Below are 20693 nucleotides of genomic sequence, written 5' to 3'. Positions count from 1 at the left end.
GTTCAGGATGCATTGTGTACCTTATATTCATGTTACATATCTTTGTATTATGTCATATGATTGCTATAAACAGTATTTTTATATGTATAGTTAAAGTATTAAAGTACTCAACAGCCCTTTGGAATTAAAATAACTTCATTACTACTGACTTTAGGAACAGATTTTATTGCCTAGCAGGGGGTGATCTAAGGACCTAGTAATATTACACAATTCATTATGGTAATCATGCATTGTGTATGAACCATTTTCTTTGATGTAACATGTATTTAGTTAACATATATTATTTCCCATATACAAATGTATGCCATGCTAATTTGATTGTATGAATGATATCCTCTGGGCACTGCAAAATTGATTCAACGTGAAGAAATAATAGGACCAAAAAAGTTGCTTTTATCATGAAAATTCAGTGACCAGGCTGGTTTTACAAATAAATGAGTACACAACTTGGTATACTCTCACATCTTTGACATTGACTTAAGCATTCTATGACGTTAGTATCCGACAGAGAGAGTATCTGCTGCTGAGGCAAAGAGAACGGCGAGGAAAGCCCGTCAACAAAGGACGCTGAACCTGCACGTGTACACTTACCATACTCCAATGGAGTGGCTGTCCATTAATCCGATTTCCGATATCATTTTGCATTCTAAGGCATATATTTGCTAATTTTAATCTTCTTTGTACGATTCACAGTACGGTCGGAAGCTTTTCTAAACAGACGAAAATCGGTGCACGCGTAGATGCCATCCACATATTCAAATCAGTGTGAAACTCATCAATCACTCCAAAGACTCACATGCACTGTAATATAATACAATCAACAAGTCTACTATTATATCCGTCTCTAATTCATATGTACCATGGGTTGTGTGTAAACACGACTATCAAATTTCACTAGAAGCCGCGTATTTCAACTGACACGGAATCCACATGAAAAAAAGTGCTGGTAATTCTCCTGTCTCATTCATCATAACACATCAAACATTCGGACAGCCAATGCGCCCTAACTTTCCACGTTCATGTTTATTCCACACGCAGAAGTAGCGATTTTGACATACTGTTGGGTCTGACATTTTAACGGGGTGAAGAGAAGCAATAAAGAGTAGCTTAGTGTATACCCTGTCATGCAACCTTTTCAGACATACCGGATGGTGGATACATGATACCTTTTGCAGGGAATTCAGGGGTCATTTCAAAACTCAACACGGGTTGAAAGCATGTTTTAGATTGGATCACTTCAGGTGGACGATAGACAATTCAAGCAGTGCTGCTACCAGGGTACTTTCTTAATACAGGTGTTATCCGTAGACGTGTTTTTATTTTCCTGCGTAGTACTAGTGCCCGCTGGATTTTTCTCCAAGCAGAGGTTGGGTCGTAGGGATAGTAGTGGCCGGTAGTTTTTCCGTCTCACCAGTTCATTGAAAGCGCTACTGCTGTCAGTCGTCCTCGAAAACACGGAACTTGCTTGTATGTTATGACAACAGCTAATAAATCAGAATGAAGACCACACAGGCTAACAAGCATACATCCCGTCCGATGGATTTTGAAACGCTCCAGATGACGAAGTGGCTACCATGGCAGCTAATAAAAAAACCCTGGAGCGGTGCGTGATGTGATTAGACATCTCCTTCAGCAGTGGTGTCGTGTTCCACGTCTCCACAGACTGAAGGACAGGACACCTTCTCCCAAGTACGGGCTAGTGCGGGGATCTTGGAACGTGCGATCACCTGTTACGTTTCTCCAACGGTTCGTAACCCGCAGCACAATGGGCAAGTCAGGTAACGCTTGATTTTAGTAAAACTTTGGGATTGGCATATCATGGTTTGTAAATCGCATACGATAGTCCTGACGAAACATCCATATCATCAGACGGCTATTTAGATGTTAAAGATTACAAATTTGTTTACTAGTCATGTACTTTTTGCCTTCCTCGCTGAGTTGTGACGTGTTTTAATCACAACATGGTGTTTACAGTGAAGAGTGAACATGGATATGTATATTGCGCAAAAGCTTACTGCGACCTGACAAGTAACTATCAATCATATCAATTTTGCAACGGATTGGTGTAGTTTTTACTGTCTGCTTGAATATGCATGGTATCAGCCATGTATTATGTTGTTTATTAGTACGACTTGTATTGCCGAATGGTTGAATAAAATAAAATCCATCAAAATCAAAGAGATCGGCATTCGGATAGCTTTTACAACATACGGTTGAGATGAAAGTCAGCGCACACCGCTCCCACGTGGATCATATGTCCGCCTTGGTTTGTTAACTGGGGACAGAATATTCCCCCGCGGCTGTTAGTGACAAGTGATTCAAGTATGAGATACCAGGTATAACAGGGTGTGGTCGTTAAAACGGCTCAGAGATAGCAGGGAAGCGACATGTCGGATTTCAGCACCAAGGACAGGGATGGAAATGACAGATGACTGCCTCCTGCTTGAACCTATTTTATTTGTACAAGTATCCCTGCTGACATGGCGTGGAGGGAATCTTCATTGGTGGTCTCATCCCGATGAGCTCTCTAATAGACCATCCTTGAAATAACGTAAATCTGTACTTATTGCGAATCGTTTACATGGGCACAGGCCTATCATACATTACATCAGAAATTGAGCTTTATGTTTGTAACAGTGTTTGCTTGCGTGTTTATTTGCCTTTCAACAGAATCGTTAAAAAGTCACGAATATACACATAGGTCTATATCAAACGCACACGCACGCACACACACTTTATTTTTAGGCTGGTGGATCCTTTGACCATATTGCAATCCCTTTGGTATTAACATTTAGCACACCGAAGAAGCCGCTGGCTTGGCGAGCAGTTTTCCGTTTGTTAAAGGGTCAGGCAGCAGGGTTAAGGTTAAGTGTATAATTTGTCTCGCCGTTTTTCACAGTATCCAAGAAAAAGAAAGTGCAAGAAAAACCGGAGGAGAAGGTGACGTTCCAACAAGAGCTCCTGCAGCTCATTAACGAGTACAGAGCCAAACACGGAGTACGGCCTTTAAAAATGGATGCTCAGATGTGCAGACAAGCATACAGGTTGGTAAACACGATGTCAACAAGGGAAAAGGGCAGCTCCATATCGCCTCATTGTTTCACATCCATCTTAGCTCAAGCCTTGATCCGGAAAAGCTCAAGGCATGGCGCGCGGGATTTCATTTTTACACTGAAAACCAAGCTGTCCAACTGTAGCAGCCAATGGGGGGAATTGTTTACAGGGCATTACAAAACGTTGAGATTTTAACACAGAACAAAAACGTTCTGACCGTTTTATCGTAAGATGTCTATCTATCCATATCTATATCTCTCTATTGTAAGGATACTGAGAGAAATATAAAGACAGATTGATAGATATAGATAGTAGTAAAATAAGATGGATTTTATTACATAATGACAAACATACACATTATCAATGGTGTCTGAAACTCATTGCTGGTTTACATTATAAACAAACACTACATCGCTAAACCAACATCCCTTTGAAAACTAGAAATATGCACGTTAGAACCTTATGTGCTAAGGTTGAATACACGTGGGTAATGATGGTTAATCTAAATGTACGTGATATATATCATTTAGATGTTGTTCATATAGAATTGTGTACGAGTGTATAATGAGACTTTTGTTCACAATTGTTTCTCAGGTACTGCAGAACGATGAGCATGGACGAAACACGCCACAGTAAGGAGTGGGAGGAGGGGAAGTTTGGAGAGTCCATACTGATGAACAAGAAAGATATCACTGGTGATTTTCATTTGTTTTCCGTTTCTTTCTATCATGTGTGCTTGGGGGTGACTTTCAATGATTTTAGGTAAACCTTTTGTTTACACAAATTTGTGTGTTTCCCATTATGACGTTTAATGAACGCATGAGGTTCACATGGATAGGTGCTGTAATCGAACAAGCGTTATGAATACTCGACGTGACCGACGTTCTCTTTAAATGTACGTACCCTGTTGAGTCATCGCTGCTTTCTTGGTTTCAACATTGCCATGATGTACGTAATCACTGTGGCTCACTGTGCTTCTTGCAATTCACTCTAAGCTCGCCAGGTAGCAGATATGTGGTACAATGAGTCCCAAAACTACACGTACGGCAGCGGTGAGACGCAGAACACTACAGGTAAGAGTAAAACACATATAACTGCTATGGATGGTACGAAACACAATGTAAGTGACTGTGTGCACGTCCACTGAGCTCCGAACCAAAGGAAAGACAGAACTATAAGAGGGTTACATATAGCTAAAGAGATTGTAGTTTTATATGTCTTATGGCATAATAAGCATAATTCAACCGTTGACACAACAAGAATACAGAGAACTGCCACGTATTACTAGTATACATAAAAATATGTTTGATCTTGTAGGATAGGGCATTTAATTCAACACGATGTCCAAGAATCTCAGAGAGTTGTCTGACATGGCGAAACCATTTGCAGTTGCTTCACACTGCACTATCGTTAACTATCCCTTCCAGAGAACTTCACCCAGATGGTCTGGAAGAGTTCCCAGCAGTTCGGGGCGGCCAAGTACCTGGCCGAGAGCGGAAAGTATTACGTCACAGCCCGGTACACGCCAAGGGGGAACAGTCAGGAGGACGGCGGCTTCACCGACAATGTCCTGCCTACCAAGAAATAGACCATACGTTCTTTTAGTTCTTCGTCGGAGCTTTTTACACCCGCTTCCACAAGAGGCTGTACCAATTTGAGAACGTAGATTTGACAGATTGAAAAAGAAGGATTTTTTTTAAGTTTTGTGTGTTAAATTGTCTTTTAAATCGTACCTTTAACGTTACATCCATTACATCATTTTATCACACAAATTCAAATCTAGTCGATGTACAGTCACTCAGCGCTCACCGACTATTGGGAATGGGGTTTGTTAGTGCCTCAACGGTTTAATATTTCATTGAAATCAAGTAGAACACCCGTCGGAAATAGTTCATGAACATGGCGAAATCTTCATTGAAATTGTGAACTAAGAAAAAGACTAAAACAGGACAAGTGATGGCAGATGTAATCGATCCCGCTGATCATTACGGGTTCGTGTGCGCGTGCGCATTCCAGCCGCAAGGTCTAAACAAATGATGTAATCTGGTGTGTTACGCCGGCGAACGACGGTTATACTGGCTATATAGATACAGATACAGATACAGTAATCTATATTCACATTTAAGTGTGTACGCCGAACATATATTTACAAGTGACAAGATGAAAGCATATATAGAAGCGAATTGAAAATCGTAGTAGTCAGCTGGGAATGCCTGGGATGATAAAGATAGTCTATACACCCATGGCCAGACCCTCTTATATTGCTCTGTATTATACGGCTTCTATTTGTTATTGTAGATTATTGTAGTTTAAAAAAATGTATACTAAGACAGAAAGTTTGTCCTCTTTCAAATGAACATGATATCAAGAAGTATTTTGCTAACTTTCTTGCAAACAGTATGTAAACAGTAACTCGACACGATTCGTATAAATTTTACAACTTTATGCCTCTGTATCCGATCATTCATTTAACATTCATGACGATAAAAGTATTTTTTCTATTTGTTTTTATCAGGCAAAAGTAATAAGACCTTGAGATGCAACACGAAACAATTGCAATTTCCATGAATTATTCTTCTGTAGAGTCTACTTCATTTGCTTTGAACACTTCTAAACCATGCTATCTACTAATTATGTTCACACCGTTGCAATTCCGTTGCAATTTTATCGCTGCCACACAAGAATGGACTTTGTAGAATTATTTGTATCATTATAACGATCGTTCGTTATGACAGTTGTGTCAGTACAACACATATGTTGTGTCCGAAACTCTATATGACGTTCGCGCGTGCCCGTCTGTCAATGTGCTTCCCGTAGCTTGCTGCCAACACAGACAGTTTCTCTCGTCAACAAGAATGCCGGGGCCTCGCCACATGCCCCCTTGACACCGCTCGGTGTCAACTGTTTAGTCTGAAAATGGTTTCTGGCTGAGAATTAAGCTCTGTTCTCTTCTGCACACAAGACAAGAGGATCTAGAGGGAACTGAAGTGAAGTTTAGCGATGGGGCTGTTCGGTAAGTAACAGTATACCAAGTCTAATATCTCGGACTATTTTTGACTGCCCATGATGGGGGTACGGGTGTGTGAAACAAGCCAATACCGAGTCCGTCTTACCTTTGACCATCATGGCAGCGTAAATTGGATTGACGCTTGTCGTATTCTTGTATAATGCACAGGCACTTGACCTTACATCGTTCTATGCACTTGATTTTGGTACACTGGACTTCAAATAAGGCTGGCTCGGCTATTTGGTAAAGTCCTTGGCACCATTATTGACACGGAATCTAGCTAAATAGGGCTCAATGCTGTTCTGAGAGCAGCCCCGTTCATGTTCATGTCTACAACGAAGTGTTTGAATCATGGCTGGAAATCCGTTTAAGTTTGAGGGGTGTTACCAATCGCGGACTGACCGTCTGCATATGGCCACCCCGCCTGTAGTAACACCAAGTAACAGCCGTTGACCGACATCACTGCAGACATTTAGCCATGGGCATCAACAGGGAACGGAACGCCGTGTCGGCATGTTACCTATGTCCGTAATGTTATCTGGTCTACGTCCCACTTTTCAAGCACAGGCGATGAAATGCATGATGTAGTCCATCTGCCTTCAACCGTGACCGGTAATTTTGAATAATTGTGATAATTCTCTATTGTTGAATTAGATGTATTTCACAAGATAGCGTAGTTGAAGTTGTAGTTGTACGATTTCGAACCACTTGTATATAAGAGGAAAGTCGCCGTATTTAGCACTTGACGATGACGCGATGTTATACTTTTGACACGGCCCATTTGTAACCCAGTAGGACATAAATGATATGTCAAACGGAAATCCTGAGCAGGCGAAGGCAGATATGAACTTTAGGACGTAATTAGAGAGTCCAGCTTCGTACTGTCGCTGTCTGACCTCTGTCCATATCCGGCATTATGAACAGAGAAGTTGACTTCAATGCTTGAGGTCACAAGAAATGATAAAGGAGACGGGTTAACACAAAACTGTTACTGACGAGCAGAAAGCGCTCGCTCTTATCCAGTATTATTTCTTATCGCTTCCCAGAGTTTGTAGTATTTACATCTGTCATCAGAAACACAGCCGGTCGAGGGTGATCTGATTAATTGCTCTTCCGAATGTCATGAAGACGCTGAAGACAAAAAAGGTTACCATTCAATTGTAACGCAATTGATTTGTTGTAATGAAATTGGGCCCAAAACTTTTGTGGTATGAAAGACCCCAACGAAAGAGGACACAACAATGTGAAATCATCAAAGATTTCATACCCCCGTGAAATATCTTACGTTTTGTCAATTTCTTGGCAAAATAAAACAAGAAACAACCATGATAACCATGTCAATTCCACACATTACATGCATCGCTCCCGGGAACATGCAATCCTCGGGTTTCTGACTTTTAGCCATGTGCCAACGCACACTTTCTGACAGCCTGCCGAAGAATTTTCGACGCAGGCCAGTTCAACCTTCCAATCGATCCTGTTAGTCTCTGATTACAACTTTGGACCCGGGCCAGTGAGAGCGAATTCGAACTTGAACGCACAGCAAGACTGCACCTTTGTTTTCACGGAAGTTACAATAGCTAAATCTTGTACATTTATGCTATATTCTCAAGACATTTCCAATAGTATTTCAAAGTATCATATCTGGCTTTTGCCTCGATCTTGCCCAGGCTCTAAGGAGCAGCGGAGGTTCCGGAGAGACCTGCTGGAGACACATAACGAGTACCGCACATGGCACGGCGCGCCAAAACTCAAACTTTCCAAAAAGCTCAGCAGAAGTGCAAAGGCGTACGCCAGAGGACTGGCAGAGACGAACAGTATAGCAGACCTGCGGCACAGTCCGGAGGCCATCGAGGGGCTGTACGGGGAGAGCATCGCCTGCGCGTCCTACCAGCAGTCAGGTACGGGAACCGGCTTCATCATAACGTTACATCTGTCGAATGATTTTGTTGCTCATGATATAAGAACTGCTTTTACAACATCTATCCTTGCAACATGTCACATCAAGAGCTAGCCTGGGTATCATCCTCCGTAGTTAGTACTACAGCGTAACCCTTTGCGATTGTTTACCACGTTGTGGGAAAGCGAAAAGGGAGAGCGAGTGGTAACATCACTATCATTATCACCGTCACCGCGTTTTCGTGCTCGCACTGAGGTGGGCCACAGTTTTTGTTCTGATATAAAATGACAAGTGCTCCTTTTTCGACAAATCAGCATCATTTTATAATTTCCAACGAGAACACTATTAGGATTGAAATTAAGATAAAATAAAGAAGCATTCTTGTCATCCAAATAAGGATTCATAAAGAGGAAAGATTTATGGCCTTCAAGTCCTTCTTCACTCACATTTTAGCCGTTTGCGAAGCATTGACAAATCACCAAGTCGAATCAACATTTTTTTTCTTGTTTGAAGGACGTGAAGCGTCAGAACTGTGGTACACTGAGATGAAGAGATACAACTTCGAGACACCTGGATATCAACCAAGAACAAGTAAGGATCTTAAGACTGAACAACTATCACAGTATCTTTGGGACCTTTGTTGTTTTTCTTTAATCTTCAATGCTGTTTTGCCATAAATTAATTGTTCACAGTGTATAATGTCGAACCTGTACATGTGACCGTCCTTACACAAGGAACACCTGACCAAGGGCACTACTTTTTGGTGGTCCCTTAGATAATTGTTTCCATCGACACAAGCATTAAGAATGTATATTGATCAGCTGCCCACATTGACCAGATTTTCACGGTCCCCTGAATGGTTTCCTTGTGAGATTTGATCGTATCTAATGTTCTTAATTGTACGGGAATGTGAAGACCGTCAGAAGAGTAAATGTTTTGTTTTCGTCCCTATTTTCCCACCAGGTCATTTCACGGCGATGGTGTGGCGGAGCACGGTGAAGGTCGGGTGCGGCGTGGCCAGGGCGGAGGACGGGAGCACGTACATAGTCGCCAGGTACTTCCCACCTGGGAACATGATAGAGGAGGGGGAGTACGCAGAGAACGTCTGGCCTCCGCGCTGATGCTCGGACGTATGGACGTAGCTTTTCCAGGCTCTTTGGGTTCCTGGGAAAATAGTAACATGAAGCAAGTAGGTTGAATAATTTGCCAGAGGAACCAACCGACCAATGATCTACTGGTACACATTTGCAGCCCATGTGTAAGTCCTTCGCTGGTAACCTCTCTGGCAAATTATACAACCTATTGGCTTATTTTCACTATTGCCCCAGGAGCCAAGAGACTCCGAGAGACTATAGGAGATGACGATGGTGCTAGATGTGATATCCAAACGAGCATTTTCAACACACGGAAGCACATTCGGACATTTAATGCTGCTAAGTTGTACTTTTATCAGTGTTTGTAAGTCGATGTTGGTCACTGTCACAGATGTAGAAGCAGCAATATTTGATAAGCAACAAAGCTGACCAACAATGCTCTGCACCGTGCAGCAGACAAGGAACAAATGAACATTGAGTATTATACTATTAATTAAGAATACACAATGCATGCCGATTTCATCTTTGCCTTTAGGAAGATGAGATGTCAAAAGTGTTAATGTAATGTCCTGTTATCAAGTGTTTGGTCATAAGCGTGGGTAATTTCCTAGTTGGTGCTGTTATGAAATACTTCTTTATTTCTCTTTCAGAATTTTATTTTCATATTTCTTTGAAACAAAGTGCAACGCAAGGTTGGGCATTATGAGACATCAAATAAATGTAAGGTATTCTCCAATGGTACCTTTTGCACTTGCATACATGTGATGTTAAGCGGCTTTGAGAAAACTCTACTCAAACATTTGCAGCAATTTCTTAAGCTCAACAATTAAGTAACTCCTCAGCTATCTTCACCACTGCTTGAATGAACTGTTTTACTCCTTGCCACACTGTGGTGTTGCCACAAGAATGCAGTCCCAAAGTACTCCTGTCTGCAACTACTGTACACCCTTCAACAAAGAGAAGTAATTGTAGTATAAGTCCTGAAGTTATTGCATTCTTTCAATGAAGTTCAGTGGTAGATTACTATAAAAGAACTGTAAAACACATTGTACAGGCACATTTGAATTTTTTTTATTGAACTTAAAGCTATGTGAAATGAAACAGCAAAGATAAGCATCTATATGGCAAAATGGTCTCACCAGTGCGAATGTAAAATGTTTACAACTTGTTTTCTACAAATACAATTTCATGTACTACACATTATATTCGTTTTTTATTCGTTTATTCAGAAAAGAATCAGCATCGCAGTTTGTAAGAACAAACTGAATATCACTGATTTTGTACAAATTTTCAACATGTCGACTACAAAATATATGTATATACATCCATTAAACAAATTACAGTACATGATACAGAAACGCCTATACAAAGTTGTACATTATACTTCACAAGGAACACCGGAGTCAAGGACAGGAACGTCCTACGCAGAGTATCAAGCCTCGTTGTACAGGCGTATAGCCTGGTACAAGAACGACCTTCTCAGTCTCTGTGTCCGGGCAGCTGGCACAGTAAGTGCATTTCCGTTTCTAAGAGTCCTCCCAGTGACTGTAGTTCTGGCCGGCGGCACCAGGTCATGGAGGGGGTGACCCTCGTCCAGCATGTCCCTCAGTAGCTTCACTGCCGCAACCTCTCGTCGTTCTTTCAGCGTCGGCAGAGCAGGCACCTCTCGTCTTCCCCCCAGTGAGACGATACGGAGTGCTCTCCGTTGTACTCTTTCAAAATGCACTTGTCCACACATATATACAAAGAACTGGGATAATATTATTCTGCTTTGATATAATTTGCTGATATTTACAAAGGTAATCTGCAAGAGAAGAATATGTCATATATGTTTTTATCACAAAATAGTTTGACTCACAGGTTGTGTCTTAACAACCATCCAACAACATTTCTGACCAAGTCAAAGACAATTTATGTCATAAGACATTACAATGGAGACATTTCTCCATCATACAACAGAATGAAATTATAGGTAAACATTGTTGGCCCCTGGAATGTTGCAACTCCTGGTAAGTTTGAATACTATAAGATTTTAGTGCTCCTACAATGTTGTCTCGAGGCGGCAGGTTGCTTATGTCTCATTATTGTACATTTTTTTCTCATTCCTGGAACATCAGTAGATATGAGAAGATTGTTGCTCAATTTTGCTTTGCAGACCTGAAAAACATTTTTTCCCTCACAACAACACTTCTTGACACTCAATGATAGGTACCAGACACCAGGTAACTATCAGAAAACTGGCGGTAGTTGTTGATAAAAACATCCGGTGGAAACAATTCCAGCTCCAGTTTCTAACTTTACCAACACAGCCAGACAAACAAAGCCAATCAGAATGTTGCTAGATGGAGCTCTGTTCTCGGGATATAAGATGTGCAGCAGGATCCTTGGTTGTTATGGTAACAGTTCTCTCCTCATCACAACATGGCGAAGTGGTCCTTGAGCTGTTTGAGGAGGCTGTTGGAGTCCATGTGTTCCGGGAAGGACTCCACCGACTTCCTGGCAGCAATGTAGCTACTCTGGAGATCTCCCATCTGGAATCACAACAGAAGTACATGATAAAACCCATGTCCTACTTCCTAGCCATCTGCAATAATTCTTGGAAAAAATATGGGGTCTGACTGACCGACATCGGTGGTACAGACACATTGATCGAGCCAGTGGCTGCATCAACACCATCACCAAATTGCAGTTGCCAAGCAAGAAAGGTCATGGTAGACCAAGGAAATCTTGGTTGGAGAGTGTCAGGAAGGACATCAAAGCGTGCAGCCTAGCAAGTGTGAACCTGCTGGACAGAACCGCTTGGAAGTACAGTGTGAAGACTAGCCGACTGCTGCCCACCTGCATCAGGGACCCCAGCAGCAGTAAAATCAAATATTGGATACTAGGGATTTATACGTGTGATTCTGTCTATTGTTTACCACACCTCTCAAATATATCCAAATCTAGTCTAGCCAAATTTAGTCTAGCCACACATGAGAATGTGTGCACCAACATGGCAGGGATGCAGGTTTACATTTGTCTCCTCGTTATTCACACAATGCTACACAGTACACCAACACAATGTGCTGCCTAATGTATCTATAGTACAGCACTCACCTTTTCTGACAGAGCAGCAAAGTTGTAGTGAGGTTCAAACATGATGGGGGCCAGCATCTGGGCTGTCTGGAAGAATGCTCGGGCCTGCATGGGGAAAGGAAAAGGATCCATCTTTTCATCTGCTTTTTTTCAGCAAATTCCTGTGTACAATATTCAATCAATTGTCTGGCCCTGTATTGATGATACATTGATATACAACAACAAGCTTTATTGACACGACAAAAATACAGTCACTTTTGTCAATATACATGTATATCAATGTATCATTGGAAACCTTGCATTATATATTTGATAGTACAACACACAGTGGCCTAACTATGGCAAAACATTTTCTCTCTGAGATAATGTCAGAGAGATAATGAACTCTCATTGAACCTGTCTCAAGAGCACACTCCACGGGTTGGACCATTGTACACACAGTGGCCGAACCTGGAATGTATTCCCGGAGAGTGGTGTTGGGATATCAGTGACAGCTACCTCCTGTCCTTGAAGACCCGTGTCCAGCCTCAATTTCTTCCTTTTCACTACATGGTTGATTTGAAAGACTCGGTAGCTGTCAGCCATTGATTAACCACAGATTTTGTGTAAAATTGTATAGCTTTGCAACCTATATGATATTGTATGTTAGTAATTAGCTTTGTCTACAATCCAGTGGCTATTAAGCACTACAGGTGAGATGAGAGAAGGGATACGAGTCCTGAGTGTGTTGACCTACTGACCTGTTCCACCCTGCCCTTCTTCCACTCCAGCACTCCCAGGTTGTTGTAGGACTCAGCGTGATCATTGTTGGAGGCCAGAGCCAGCTTAAAACACTGGTAAGCCAGGGCAATGTCTCCAATACCCTACAGCAAGGAAAAAGTACCAGTGGTCAGGTCACTCCTTCAAAATGCTGTAAGCAGCATCAACAACCAGTTGAATGAATAACAGATAACTTGTTATCCACCCCCACCCCCCCAATAACACATCTTTAGGCTGGGCAAAAAAGGAACTTTGAATTCTGGGTTCAACTTTGTTAACAGTTATGTAGATGTAGCAGTAGGGCTTGTTCTAAGTGTACTTGAGGTGCACCATTTTTACACCTGCTGGTCTCCTTCAGAAAAACATACGGAACACTAACAAATATGCTCAAAACAAGCCCGACTAATACATCTGCTTAGAGATTATACAACTAGTACAAAAAAAAATATATATGTGCAGAGATGTTCTCACCAGAGCCACGTGGCCAATGTTGTACCAGATATCAGCCATGTTCTCGTCAGAAGCCAGCGCTATCGCCCTCTCGAAGCAGTTCAGCGTCATGTCGTACTGCTGGGCGTAGAAGCAGCACAGGCCGATGTTACAGAACAGCTCAGAGTTGTACACACCCATCTGTAGCAGCCGTCTTCAGGGACAGAAAGTCAGGGGTTAGAAAGTGCGACATAAAAGTATACTAAGTAATACATTTACTATTGCAGTGGCTTGATTTTGCAACAGACCGATCCTGACTGTAAATTACAGGTAGCAATTCAACCAATGGGAGAAATGCATTCAGAATGACTGCATGTCTGTCTAATAATTGCAATTTCATGTGTTTTTTTTTTTGCATTTCTACATTTTGCTGGAAAAGGGCAGGGCTAATGCATTGGTCTATAGAATGGGGAAGAGAGGTTTTTGCAAAATAAAACTTTAAGTTCACATTTTAAGCAATATTGTAGTACAGCAGTAGTACAATGGAAATTCATTTTTGCAGTGCTATAATCTCACAGGAGACAGGTCACCACTGCCGGGGTATAATTAAATTTACTGGTAAAGATGGGAGTGTTTTTAAAATAAATTTGCCCAACTTTGTCCATCATTGAACTACACTTTATGCACAAGTGAATAGCAACTGCTAATTGTGACTACCTGAAGAACCTGAGAGCTATTTCAGGCTGGTCTGTGTAGAAGTGGTGTGTGGCTATACAGGCGATGGCCTCCACATGGGTGTTATCATGGTGTAGAACCTCCTTGTAGAACTTCACAGCGTTGGTGCTGTCATTCAGGCCCTAGGGACAAACACACATCACAGATAGTCTTAAACTCACAGTTAAAAAACAGTTGTTCATTGGGATGGAGAAAGGTTCATCTACTAAAATGAATACTTCATGATGCATCATCATCATCGGCGTCAGCTCGTGACCGAGCATTAGTTCATGTCCATCCAGTCTCATTTGTTGATTGTTGGTGGCGGTGTCTGAGGTGGCTGCTCAGTCCCAGGGCAGTGTGGAACAGTCTGGGACACTTTGTGCAGGGCAGAGTGGGTGGGGAGCGAGGAAGTAGTAGTCTCTCTTTGCGTTGTTGTCTTTTTGTCTCGGCTTCGGAGCGTCGTAACTGCTCCATGTGATCAGTCCCCTGCGTTATGGTGCGTCTCCACTCAGACCGGTTCTCCGCGAGAGTCTCCCAGTTAGTGTGGTCAATGTCGCAACGAAGGAGGGTAGCCTTTAACTGGTCGCGAAACCGGCGCTTGGGCGCTCCTCGCAACCTTGTGCCGGATTCTAGTTGGGAGTATAGGATCTGGCGAGGAAGTCGAGTTGTAGGCATTCTTTTGACGTGTCCTGCCCAGCGGAGACGATGTCGCGCCATCGTAGTCTCAATGCTGGGGAGCTTTCCCTGGAGAAGGACAGCTTCGTTGGAGACACGGTCTTGCCATTTTATCTTCAGAATGGCACGGAGTTTTTGCTGTTGGAAACGCTCCAGCTTTTTCACATCTCTCCGATACAGGACCCACACCTCGCAGCCATATAGGAGGGTAGACAGGACAATGGCTTGGAAAACCATGATCTTTGTTTGAAGACTGAGGTCATGGTTTAGGAAGACACGTTTGGAGAGCCTCCCGAAAGCTGCATGTGCAGCCCGAATCCTATTGTCAATGTCTTTCTGCATCGTACAGTCATCTGAGAGGAAGCTTCCCAAGTAGGGGAATGATTTCACTGTCTCTAGTACTTCACCTCGGAGTCGGATGTTACTAGTGTCAGGAGGAGGATGCCCCGGAGCTCCCTGTGCGAGGATCTTTGTCTTCCCTATGTTGGAAGTGAGACCGAAGCGGGAGTAAGCACCGTCAAGGACATCGACAGTACTCTGAAGAGCGTCGACTGTATCCACAGGAGTTGCGTTGTCATCAGCGTACTGCAGCTCCCGTACCGTGAAGGAAGTGGTGTGTCTGCGGGAGCGAAGGCGTCCGGTGTTGAAGAGGCCTCCATCCATTCTATAACGAAGTTGGATACCGGAGGCGTTGTCGGGGAGCTCGTGGATCATGGCCCCAAGGTAAAGGGAGAAGAGGGTTGGCGCCAGAACACAGCCTTGCTTCAGGCCAGTAGTGATGGCAAATGGCTCAGACATAGTGTTCTTTACAGCCACACGACCAGTCATCCCATCATGGAGGGCTTGCACAAGGTCTGTGAAGTGGTCAGGACAGCCAAAACGCCTCAGGGTTGCCCACATAGCTGGTCTTGGGACGCTGTCAAATGCCTTCTCCAGGTCCCAGAAGACCAAGAAGAGTGGTTGTCGCTGTTCGCGGGATTTTTCCTGAAGTAGGCGGGCACAGAATATCATGTCTGTGGTACCACGAGATGGTCGGAAACCGCACTGTGACTCAGGAAGGACTTCTTCGGCAACAGTAAGGAGCCTGTCTAGCAGAATCCGTGCGAAAATCTTTCCAGCAATGCTCAGGAGAGAGATACCGCGGTAGTTTCCGCAGATGGAGCGGTCCCCCTTCTTAAAGATGGTGATGATGGTGGCATCCTTTAGGTCCGCAGGTACAACCTTCGTCTCCCACATGCGCAGGATCAGGATGAATAGCCTTGTCTGTACAGCTATGCCCCCATGAGAGATGAGCTCCAGTGGAATGCTGTCAGGACCTGGGGCCTTCCATGCTTTCATGCGGTTCAACGCCTACTGCGTACTGCGGGTCACTAGGACATCACTCCGGTCACGTGATCGGGTCAGGATGTAGTCGAGGATAGTCCAGTGCTTTGACCGCGGGTGCTTCCAAGTGGTCTTGTGACGATTTCGCAGCCGGAAGAGAGAGTTGGTGATGACCAGCTCATTTTCAGCACATAGGCCAAGAAGGAGAAGTCCATTGGAGTTGCATGAGCCAAGACCCTGCTTGCCCAGAATGCCCTTCCAGAGTTTGTGGTCACGACCCACTCTGGCGTTAAAGTCTCCAAGCACGAGGAGCTTGTCTCTGCTGGGGACAGCTTGGATGGTACGGTTCAGCACAGCGTAGAAAGACTCCTTGGCATCATCCTCAGAGTCAAGGGTTGGTGCATAGACGGAGATCAGAGTCAGGTGGTTATTATCGGGGAGTGGCACACGGAGGGTCATGAGACGTTCGTTTATAGCGGTTGGGACCAGGTTATAGCGATTCACAATTGAACTCTTGACCGCAAAGCCTACGCCATGGATGGACCTGCAAGCACCCCAACCCAGACCAGCACGTCTCCATCTCCATGGTGCCGCTGGAGAAGGCGGGTGCCCAAAGTGCGTGGGTCCCAGGCCGCATCCTGCGATCCACCTTAAACAAATTCACGCAAAGGCTTTCATGCCAGAACTAACAGTCTCAACCTACTTCCATCACTCCCAAAAGTCCCGTGGCGATGGTACTCTGGATGACGGGGACAGGCCTGGTCAGCTGGAAGTCTCTAGTCCGGAGCCACACACTGGCGGCACCTGCGTGATGGTCGTCCTACCCTCGAAGCTGTGGTGACGTGGTAGCGCGGCAGCTGCAGGTGTGACTGGGCTGGCCTTTTTAGGAGTACCGCAGCCCACTCCGAATGGAGAGACCCCTAGAAAAGGTGGGGTAAACATCGGTCACCACAACCTCCCCTGACTGGCAGACCGTGGCCAGTGGGGACCTACTTCTGCGGTCAACACCCGAGAAGAAAAGCTAAACCTAAACCTAAATTGAACCCTTTCAAGGTGGGGGCTTGGAATGTGAGGACCCTCATAGACCATGATGATACAGAGAGACCACAACGACGTACTGCTCTTGTGAGTCGAGAACTTGATCGCTTCAACATTGATATTGCTGCCCTCTCCGAAACAAGACTTGCTGGAGAAGGAAGTCTGTCTGAAGCTGGAGCTGGGTACACTTTCTTCTGGAATGAATACTTCATGATGCAAATACTGTAAATTCATCAAAGTTCGTGTTGTGATGATTTCACAGGGGAAAGGTTACTGCACAAACTTTGAACATAAAAGCACCACACATATTTCATGATTTACGGTACTCGTTACCCAAATAAGGCATCATGACAAGACCCAAAGGCTTACATCATATATCCTTGCAATGCCGGTGAGGAGAGAGACCTCCCCAGGGAAGTGCTCCAGACCCTGGCTGAAGACTTCGATGGCAGTGAGAGGCTGGTCCATGCGTACGTACACCTTACACAGGTACAGGTAGGTGTCTACCATCACCTGCTGAACCAGAGCAGACTTCAGTTGACGCTCAGCATCACGGAACAAACCAAGTCTGCCAGAGGGGAGGAAGGAAGACATGTCTTACTGCAATGATAGAAATCTACAACAGCACAATAAATTTTCTTTCTGTCTGTCTTCTAAGTAGTGGTAGTACATGTAGTCCTGCTGATGTGGTCTGGACACCTTGCTGCTGCAATCTTTCTGTATACTGAACTTTTTCTTATTCCAATACAGCTTTCCCTATCATATACAACAGCAAGCTACATGCATGAATTCTAGCTTTGGCCTCTGCATGGATAGATGCTATCAGAAAGAATAACTGGTCTGATTATAAAAATACTTTCTGTTTTCTCTAAATGACTTGTTTCTCATAAGGATTGTATGTGTGTATGTGTAAGCTTACATGTGTGGACATACCTGTAGTAGCATTTAGCCAGCTGTACTTTCCACCACCAGTCTTTGAACTGGGCCTCTTCTGTAGCAAGTGCTGCAAGCTCAAGAGCCTGGGGACAACATACAATAAAGAAACATTGTACAATCTTTGTAGGACAAAAGTAAGCAACTATAAAACAACAACATGCTTTAAATTAGGTATTATCAATTATGGGGGTGCCAAATTAACCAATCACCCTGAACAATCTACAAGCAGACATTAGGAGGAAAGATTAAAATATTCAAAGAAAAACAAGGCAGTAATGAAAATGTTGCCATCAGTCATCACTTAATTGGCTTAGACCTTACACACTTTACACACTACTAGTAACTTATATAGAGTAGTCTGCTGTGAACTGTGAAGTAGGAAAACTATTGTCTTACATTCCTGACATCATTCTCATGGTGGAAGATGTACTCAAACAGAGGCTTGGCCAGGCTCTGTCTGGCTGCATACTTGTGGAAGTTGAGCCGAGCCAGGTTGATGAAGGGACCATCAGGAGTGGACAACATGGAAGCCTGCGGGGAGGAAGAAAACAAAGTTATAGGCATATAGGTCTAAATGTTCAAATTTTTGCAATTCGATCTGAAAAGTGTTGCACAATTGCTCCCTGTAAATAATAATAGTGTAATATAAAAAAAAAGCAGTTCAGATCCTTACATTAGTCTGATCAGTCATGATCAGGCCTTAAACAAATGTTGTGTTTAACAATTATTATCCTGAAAACAATTAGGGTTGCTAGGTGGGATTCTCTCTAAAAAAAGGCTTCACACAAAAGACTACACTCTGGACACACAACAATTTCCTAGGCCGTACAACATAGCTTCAACATTATCTTAGTTAAATCTACTAAATTAAATATCACAACTGCAATGTACTTGGTCAACCAGAAAACTCTTAGTCATATGCAATTCCAAACTAAGGACAAATCTACAGCAAATACAATTAAGGCCACTTACAGTTCCCAGTCTGACGAACCTTCCCGATGCTGATGTGACTGGTCTAGCCGTGTGTGCCGTGCGGGGGGTACGGATAGCCTGCTCCATGGTGCCTGGACGACCCCCCTGGGTACCCGGCCGCACAAACCCACTCAGGGGGCGGCCTGACTGGGATGTGGGGCTGGACGGATCGTGATAAACATGTAGTAAGATATTGGACTCATTATGTTGACAATAGGTCAACAGCAACGTGTAGTCTGTAACAGGAATTCTTGTGCAATGAGATGGGTTCCATAATCTTAGGCTAGGATCACAACATGTAACAGTAAATTGTGATCCAACAAGTTTTGATTCTCTATTGTTACGTTATAGAAGTTAGATTCACGAAGATTTTGTAATAGCCATACCGGACACCTGGACTTGGTCCACCACTTGAAGTTCCAGGCTTTTTCAGGGATGTTCCTGGACCTAAAAAAAAATGAATAAACACTGACTTTGAGATGTAACGTTATAATCTTAGCAACGTTGTTTATAGAGGATATGTAACGTTATTATACATGTATATCAAACTTCAAAGGGACAGATTTCCATCAATTCATGAACAGGAACCAAACCAATATAGAGAACTTTATGAGCATTGTGTGAACAGCTGAGACTTACGTGCGACCTCAGCGATGGCGTTATCGTCCATCAGCATCTCAGCGATCCCCTCCTCATCCACGTCCACCTCATCCACATACAGCTGCTCCGTCAGCGCACGCATCTTCAGGGTCCACGCAGCCTGGGGGCAGGGGGGATGGTGGTTAGGCTTGTTAGTGATGCGAAACAAAGAAGCAAACACAAACACAGAAAGAGGCATTATTAGGTTCTACTAAAGGATTAACGTTACCTCAACAAACTACACGTTTTGTACCCAAAAAATTGAAAGACGACTCCTTGTAGAAGACGAAGAGATTTTTAACTTTTTAAAGAAGTTCTAGATGGGGAGAGGGGGTGGGGGGAGGAGAAGCTCACCTGGTCATATGGATTCTTCTCCAGCAGCATAGTACAGACTGTGACACAGTCCTCGAACTTCCGTCTCCGGAACAGGGACAGTGCCGTGTAGAGAGGGTCCATTCCACGGGGAACCAGCGCCATGGCGGCAGCACCGAAATCTTGACGCATAGTTCCCATCATCGTGTAACGTTAACGTTGCACAGGTACAGGTGGGCAGATCTTTGTGTATAGACTTAAAGTTGAAGGAAAAACGCAGGGCTTCGCTGGGTTCTGCTCACTCTGTGTCCAGCAGCGGTGTTAGATGCAGACCAGACCTATTACAGCATCAGTTGGAAAGGGTCGTGCGAAAATTCAAGCCCAGGAGACAGGTTCCTACTGGTCCCAACTCTTCATCCCCAACTTCGAGGCTTCTTTTCAGCGGCAGGTATTCAAAATGGCGGTCGCAAGAGGTTAGGCTTGCGGTTTTACAATAAATCGCTGGGAGCGTTGTTAGCCCATAAGAGCTGTGACAATGTATATTGGCGAAGACGATTGTCAGCCCCGTCAATCATTGTGGATCTTGTAATGTCAATGCACAATGCTATCAAGAATTTTAAAGTCATTTCAAACGTATGATCCATCTTAAAATGAAATTTCTCAACATTTATAATAGAAAAGGAGCACATTGCCAACAAGAGAATTCTTGTCATGCCCATTCACTTATGGTCAGTAAACATTTAAATAGGTGTAATACATTGAA

The 20693-nt window shown here is 43.6% G+C and overlaps 3 protein-coding genes across 3 annotated transcripts; 2 read left to right on the top strand and 1 right to left on the bottom strand.

Moving 5' to 3' along the window:
* The first annotated feature begins 1534 nt into the window (after positions 1–1534).
* LOC118423795 (Golgi-associated plant pathogenesis-related protein 1-like) lies at positions 1535–5200 on the top strand. The gene is made up of 5 exons (XM_035832033.1): positions 1535–1778; positions 2900–3044; positions 3649–3749; positions 4050–4127; positions 4482–5200. The coding sequence occupies exons 1-5, from the start codon at positions 1766–1768 to the stop codon at positions 4640–4642; spliced, it is 498 nt and encodes a 165-aa protein (XP_035687926.1). The 5' UTR covers positions 1535–1765; the 3' UTR covers positions 4643–5200.
* Positions 5201–5851: 651 nt separating this feature from the next.
* On the top strand, positions 5852–9534 carry LOC118417828 (Golgi-associated plant pathogenesis-related protein 1-like). The gene is made up of 4 exons (XM_035823579.1): positions 5852–6067; positions 7732–7962; positions 8475–8552; positions 8925–9534. Exons 1-4 carry the CDS (start codon positions 6055–6057, stop codon positions 9080–9082), a joined length of 480 nt encoding a protein of 159 aa, XP_035679472.1. The 5' UTR covers positions 5852–6054; the 3' UTR covers positions 9083–9534.
* Positions 9535–11447: 1913 nt separating this feature from the next.
* LOC118417819 (tetratricopeptide repeat protein 8-like) lies at positions 11448–20153 on the bottom strand. Its single transcript, XM_035823566.1, has 12 exons — positions 19973–20153; positions 19619–19739; positions 19366–19426; positions 18980–19139; positions 18404–18538; positions 18005–18090; positions 17441–17639; positions 14036–14175; positions 13361–13532; positions 12871–12993; positions 12152–12235; positions 11448–11586 (listed from the first exon to the last, which is right to left on the bottom strand). Exons 1-12 carry the CDS (start codon positions 20132–20134, stop codon positions 11470–11472), a joined length of 1560 nt encoding a protein of 519 aa, XP_035679459.1. The 5' UTR covers positions 20135–20153; the 3' UTR covers positions 11448–11469.
* Positions 20154–20693: the final 540 nt, after the last annotated feature.

This window comes from Branchiostoma floridae, chromosome 1, assembly GCF_000003815.2.
Source record: "Branchiostoma floridae strain S238N-H82 chromosome 1, Bfl_VNyyK, whole genome shotgun sequence".
Classification (NCBI taxonomy): domain Eukaryota; kingdom Metazoa; phylum Chordata; class Leptocardii; order Amphioxiformes; family Branchiostomatidae; genus Branchiostoma; species Branchiostoma floridae.
Note: the sequence above shows the minus strand (reverse complement) of the source record. Positions and strands in the feature narration are given on the sequence as shown.

Coding starts and splice junctions, on each gene's coding strand:
- LOC118423795 (XM_035832033.1), top strand. Junction 3,045..3,648: donor ATGTGCAGACAAGCATACAG/GTTGGTAAACAC, acceptor ATTGTTTCTCAG/GTACTGCAGAACGATGAGCA. Junction 4,128..4,481: donor TGAGACGCAGAACACTACAG/GTAAGAGTAAAA, acceptor TATCCCTTCCAG/AGAACTTCACCCAGATGGTC.
- LOC118417828 (XM_035823579.1), top strand. Junction 7,963..8,474: donor CGCGTCCTACCAGCAGTCAG/GTACGGGAACCG, acceptor TCTTGTTTGAAG/GACGTGAAGCGTCAGAACTG. Junction 8,553..8,924: donor TGGATATCAACCAAGAACAA/GTAAGGATCTTA, acceptor TTTTCCCACCAG/GTCATTTCACGGCGATGGTG.
- LOC118417819 (XM_035823566.1), bottom strand. CDS start 20,134: ATGATGGGAACTATGCGTCAAGATTTCGGTGCTGCCGCCATGGCGCTG. Junction 18,091..18,403: donor ATGAGAATGATGTCAGGAAT/GTAAGACAATAG, acceptor TGTTGTCCCCAG/GCTCTTGAGCTTGCAGCACT. Junction 13,533..14,035: donor ATAGCTCTCAGGTTCTTCAG/GTAGTCACAATT, acceptor CTGTCCCTGAAG/ACGGCTGCTACAGATGGGTG.